The sequence below is a fragment of the Dryas octopetala genome, chromosome 5 (assembly GCF_963921425.1).
Source record: "Dryas octopetala chromosome 5, drDryOcto1.1, whole genome shotgun sequence".
Taxonomy (NCBI): domain Eukaryota; kingdom Viridiplantae; phylum Streptophyta; class Magnoliopsida; order Rosales; family Rosaceae; genus Dryas; species Dryas octopetala.
This window is the reverse complement of record NC_141370.1, coordinates 1975571-1982207: the sequence shown is the minus strand read 5'-3', so window position 1 is coordinate 1982207 and position 6637 is coordinate 1975571. Positions and strand designations below refer to the sequence as shown.

At 41.5% G+C, this 6637-nt stretch overlaps 1 protein-coding gene across 1 annotated transcript; it reads left to right on the top strand.

The window, feature by feature from the left end:
• Positions 1-227: 227 nt before the first annotated feature.
• Positions 228-887, top strand: LOC147283533 (uncharacterized). The gene has a single exon (XM_086243998.1). It carries the CDS (start codon positions 228-230, stop codon positions 885-887), a length of 660 nt encoding a protein of 219 aa, XP_086100124.1.
• The last annotated feature ends 5750 nt before the right edge of the window (positions 888-6637 follow it).

The window sequence follows — 6637 nt, the reverse complement described above, 5'->3', positions numbered from 1 at the left end:
GTTTCTAAGGTACAATGGAAGAATCAAATTCGAAGATCACTCCTCTTTCACGTGTAGAAGGCCAAAAGGTGTTGAGTGCGTACAAGGGAAGACCGAGACTCAATTGGACACCGTTAAGGATGAGGTCTACTCTTGTGTCGCCGAAAGGAAGTGAATCTGAAGAAGCATACGAAGAGGAGAAATCAGAAGAGGAGGCCGAGGAGACCTTGCAGCCGAATGCCTCTCAAATGAGAATACCTTTGAGTGATTATTCGTCTCCAACGCTTCTAGCTCAACCTACGTGCATTGTTTACTCTCAAGTGGAAGCTGATTTTGAACTTTCAAGTGGGACAATCAAACTTCTTCCATCGTTTTATGGGTTAGAAGGAGAGGATCCCTACGTGCATATCAAGGAATTTCATGCAATATGCGAGATTGGCAAGCTGAGGGGGTTGAGCGATGATCAAAGGAAGTTAAGGTTATTTCCATTCTCTCTTAAAGATAAAGCTAAACATTGGTTGTTTTCCTTGCAGGTTGCTTCTATTAGAACATGGGAAGAATTGGCATCCAAGTTTTTGTTGAGGTTCTACCCAGTTAGTAAGACTACCATCATGAGGAAGCAGATCTTAGGGTTTACACAATCAGAGGACGAAGTGTTTCATGAGAGTTGGGAAAGGTATCAAGAGCTTCTGACTTCGTGTCCGCACCATAATTTTGCCCCATGGATGCAGATTGAGTACTTTTATGAGGGTCTGTTGGATCAAGATCGTAATATGGTGGACATGACATGTGGAGGAGCACTGAAAAAGAAGACTTTTGAGGAAGCATGGACACTCTTTGACACATTGGCGTTGAGTTCACAGCAGTGGAATAGACGGAAAAGAGTGGAAAAGAGTTTAAGCAGATGATGCAGGTTCTGAGCTTAAGCAGATGATGCAGGTTCTGATGATGCTTAAGCAGATGATGCAGGTTCTGATGGCAAATCAGGAAGCTAGGCCATCACATGGAGAGTCATGTTTCGAGGTTGAAAGAGTTCAAGCTAGACCGAGTGTACAGTCCCCTGTTGAGCAGCGAAGTACTTATTTGGAGGACATGATTGCTACATTAGCCCAGAGTACAACTTCGATGTCTAATGATACTAAGACGTTTATGAATAAGACTGAGGAGCAGTTGAGTGTCACAGCTAAAGCTATCTCGAATTTGGAAGCCCAATTGGAATAAGTGACTTTGACCTTGGACAAAGTGGTAAAGGGTGCACCAATTCAGGATAAGGCCGAAGCAATCACTACTTTGAGAAGTGGGAAAGTGATTGACAACAAAGTGGGCACTACTCAAGGTGATACTGCAGGCAATGAGGATGAAGTTGAGATATTAGAGCCTGAACAAGTGGAAAAGTACAAGAGGGATAAAGTTAAGATTAAGGATGAGGAAGAGAAGGAAAGAAAGAAACAAGAAAAGCACATTGCTACGCGTGCTAGCAAGAAGGCCGAGATTACTTCCTATATTCCAAGAGCTCCGTTGCCTTTCCCTCAACGTCAAAGGAAGCAGAGTAAGGATGAGCAAGCTAAGGAAATTTTGGAGATGTTTAAGAAAGTGGAAATCAACATTCCTTTGCTTGATGCTATTCAGCAGATTCCTAAGTATGCCAAGTTTTTGAAGGAATTGTGCACGCACAAGAGGAAATTCAAAGAGCATGAGCAGGTGTGTCTGAGTGAAGAAGTCAGTGCGGTTTTGCAGAGGAAGCTGCCACCAAAGTTGAAAGACCCTGGCAGTTTTACGATTCCATGTTTGGTTGGGGATCACAAGTTTGAGAAGACATTGCTGGATTTGGGAACAAGTATTAATTTGATGCCGTATTCAGTTTTCGCACAGTTGGGCATAGGAGACCTTAAACCTACTAGTGTTACTCTTCAATTGGCAGATCGTTCAATAAAGGTTCCGAAAGGTGTGGTTGAAGATGTGCTGGTTCGGGTAGCAGATTTGATCATGCCCGCTGATTTCATCATTCTTGAAATGGAGGATACCCCGATTAGAGGGAATGAGCTACCGATCATATTGGGAAGACCGTTCATGGCCACAGCGAACACCAAGATTGATGTGAGTAATGGGAAGTTGACAATGTCTGTACTTGGTGAAACAGTTGAGTTTGATGTTTTCGGTGCAATGAGGTATCCAAAGGAGGAGGATGATTGCTTGAGGATTGATAGCTTGGACCCATTGGTTGAGGAAGTATATGAAACTAGCCTTGCAGAAGATACAGTGGAAGCTGCTTTGGGGGCACCAGAGACCAGTGAGTTGGATGAAAACGTGGAAGCAACTCCTACACGTTTGGAGGGCAATCGACCTCTCAGGAATAAGTGGTTCAACCAGTTTGAAATGCTAGTACCCACTAATCAGAAGACACTTCCTTCTATTGAGCAAGCACCTAAGTTGGAGCTGAAACCGTTACCAGAGCATTTGAAATATGCATTTTTGGGAGAAAATGAGACTTTGCCTGTGATTATTGCAGCTAATTTGGGTGCAGGCGAGGAAGAAAGACTCTTGAGAGTTTTGAAGGAAAATCGGTTGGCATTGGGATGGACCATAGCCGATATCAAGGGAATCTCACCCACAGTATGTATGCATAGAATTTTACTTGAGAAGGAATCTAGGCCTACTCGTGATGCCCAAAGAAGACTGAATCCAACTCTGAAGGAAGTTGTGCGTAATGAGGTAATCAAATTGTTGGATGTTGGTATTATTTATCCTATCAGTGATTCGAAATGGGTTAGTCCTGTTCAAGTGGTGCCGAAGAAAAGCGGTATTACTGTGGTGAAGAATGAGCATAATGAGTTGGTTCCCCAAAGGACACAAACCGGTTGGCGTGTCTGTATTGACTATCGGAAGCTTAACACCGCAACAAGGAAGGATCATTTCCCTTTGCCATTTATCGACCAGATGTTGGAAAGGTTGGCCGGCCATAGTCACTATTGCTTTTTGGATGGGTATAGTGGGTACAATCAGATTGCTATTGCACCCGAGGATCAAGAGAAGACCACGTTCACATGTCCATTTGGTACATTTGCTTATAGGAGGATGCCATTCGGATTGTGCAATGCGCCTGCGACGTTTCAAAGATGCATGATGTCTATTTTCTCTGATATGGTGGAACGAATCATTGAGGTATTTATGGATGATTTTTCTGTTTTTGGTTCGTCTTTTGATGCATGTCTGGATAACTTGTCTTTAGTTCTGAAAAGATGTCAAGAAGCCAATCTAGTGCTTAATTGGGAGAAATGTCACTTCATGGTTCAACAAGGGATAGTATTGGGTCATGTGATTTCAAAGGAGGGCATACAAGTTGATAAGGCCAAGATTGATGTGATACAGAGATTGCCGCCTCCATCGAGTGTTAAGGAAGTAAGAAGTTTCCTAGGCCATGCTGGGTTTTATAGGAGGTTCATTAAGGATTTTTCCAAGATCTCCAGGCCTTTGTGCACCTTATTGCAAAAAGAGGTGAATTTTGAGTTTAATGAGGATTGCTTGGTTGCCTTTAACAAATTGAAGAAGCTACTCACTTACGCTCCGATCATCATGCCACCCGATTGGAACTTGCCGTTTGAGCTTATGTGTGATGCAAGTGACTATGCTGTTGGAGCTGTTTTGGGTCAGAGAGTTGATAAGCTGCCACATGTGATCTATTATGCAAGCAAAACTCTGAATGATGCACAGTTGAACTATTCTACTACAGAGAAGGAGTTGCTTGCTGTGATCTTTGCCTTGGAGAAATTTAGAAGTTATTTGATTGGGTCTAAGATCACCATCTACACGGATCATGCCGCTCTCAAGTATCTTCTGAATAAGAAAGACGCCAAGCCGAGGTTGATCAGATGGACTCTGTTGCTACAGAAATTTGATATTGAGATCAAGGATAAGAAAGGTTGTGAGAATGTGGTAGCAGACCATTTGAGTAGACTCATCAATGAGGAACAGCCTGAAGAGGACACACTACCGCTACGAGAGTCATTCCCGGACGAGCAGCTTTTTGCCATTTTGACTACTCCATGGTATGCTGACATAGCTAATTATTTAGCAAGTGAAGTGTTGCCCAATGATCTGACACACTACCAAAGGAAGAAGTTTTTGCATGATGTCAGACAATATGTGTGGGATGATCCTTATTTGTTCAAATATGGGTCAGATCAATTGATAAGACGATGTGTACCGGAAATGGAGCAGAGGAATGTCATTGAGATGTGCCATTCTAAAGAATGTGGAGGCCATGGTTGAGGAACTAAGACCGCTTACAAGATTCTTCAAGCAGGTTTCTTTTGGCCCACTATCTTTCATGATTGTCATCAGTTTTATCTCACATGTGACAGATGTCAGAAGATGGGAAATATTTCTGCTCGCGATCAGATGCCGCTGAACTTCATGTTGGAAGTCGAAATCTTTGATGTTTGGGGTATATTTCATAGGACCATTTCCATCTTCTTTTGGATACGAGTACATTCTGGTGGGAGTTGATTATGTGTCTAAGTGGGTGGAAGCTGTCGCTTGTAGGACTAATGATGCTCGAGTGGTCTTGAATTTCCTTAAGACCAATATCTTTGCACGATTTGGTACCCCAAGAGCAATCATTAGTGATGGGGGGTCGCATTTTTGCAATAAGCTGTTTGAGGCCATGATGAAGAAGTATGGAATAAGGCATAAAGTGGCCACTCCCTATCATCCGCAGACAAGTGGACAAGTGGAAATATCGAATCGTGAGATCAAGTTCATTTTGGAAAGAACAGTGCTCGCCAATAGGAAGGATTGGTCTACCAAGCTTAATGATGCATTATGGGCTTATCGCACTGCTTACAAGACGCCCATTGGAATGTCTCCATTTCGACTGATCTATGGGAAAGCTTGTCATTTACCAGTTGAGCTGGAGCATAAGGCATATTGGGCGATTAAGAAGTTCAATTTTGATATTCATACCGCTGGTGAAAAAAGGAAGTTGCAACTTAGTAAGCTGGAAGAAATACGACATTTCGCATATGAAAATGCTAAGTTGTACAAGGAAAGGACCAAGAGGTACCATGATAAGAAGCTACGTCCTAGAGAATTCCTTGTCGGCGGGAAGGTGTTGTTATATGATACAAGATTACGTCTCTTCCCAGGCAAGTTGCGTTCGAGATGGACCGGACCTTATGAGGTGGTTCGAGTGTTTCCCTATGGTACAGTTGAACTCAAGAATCCGAAGAATGGGAACACATTTAAGGTTAATGGTCATCGTGTGAAGCCTTTCCTTGAACCTGATTTTGAGCTGAACCAAGAGAAAATTGATTTCTAGTACAAGACTAGGTCTGGCTGAAGACGTGAAACTTAGCGCTTCTTGGGAGGCAACCCAAGGGATGGATGACGACGAGGAGGTGATTTGGTACTTGTGCATGGGCAAGTCTTTTCACACCAGCCAAGGTACGTTTTCACCCTCTTTTCGCTCATTTAAGTAGATTTGTTTTATTTATTGTTTTTCCCTTCCTCTGTTTATTATATTGTGTATTACATTTGTCTTTCATTTAACATTGAGGACAATGTTTCTTTTAAGTTTGGGGGTGGGGAATGCATTGCATTTTTGAAATTTTTGAAAAAAAAAAAAAAAAAAAAAAAAATTTTGAGTCTTTTTGTTGGTTTGGTTGTCTTGAGTCCCCAACTGATTGATTTTATTATGCATAGCTATTATGAGCGTGTCTAGCTTGCCTATATAGTATGAATTCTTCTATCTCTAGTATTGGTTCATAACATGCTTTACAACTCTATGAAGTGGGCCTTGTTTTCGTGAGCTTAAGTGATAACTTACATGACTAGAGATGCATATACTTAATAGAGTAGACTTGTATGACCTAAGTGAGCTTTTGAGCCCTGTACTTCAATTCTTGAGTGCTGACATTACGCTAAAATTTTCGTGTCATATAAAGTCTTTGTGATCTCATTATTCTTTCTTTTGATTAAAGTACTTGGAATATAATTGTGAATCAATAAGCTAGAACTTCTCTCTTATTCTATACAAAGCATGGATATAACTACATGAATCTTAGGAAATGATAGTAGGCCTTGTTTGTTTTAACCCACAACCTAAGGCCTACCCTGCGTTATAACCCTCGTCAAACATTTTGAGCCTAATGACCTTTTCTTTGTTTACCCCTATACCAAACCCTAAGTTTGGGGGAGTTTCACTCCTCTACCTTTTACCTTACTGTTGATGTGTTTTCTTAGAATAAAATAAACAAATACCTCATTCTAAGTTTACTCGCAAGTGCACGAATCGCATCAGTAGCAAAGCGTACAAGCACGAGGTCGATCCCACAGGGAATGGTTAATATACAATAAATCAATGCAATTAATCACTAGAATAACTAATTGGGGGGGTTTTGAAAGGATGGAACACACGCACACATCACCACACGCACGCACACTTTAATCTATCTTGCAATGTTAAGTTTTTAGTTTCAAATCAGATAAGCATGCAATAACCATCCAAGGCTAATGACAGTTAATTTGAACACAACATATTAAAGTTTGACAGCTAAAAAGGTTTGGCTAGTTACTTTCTCGCCATTGTTCTCCTAATGCATAAACTAAGAGCTTCTTGGGCCTTCCTTAGCTAGTTAACCTACATGTTCCCTAGTTCAAG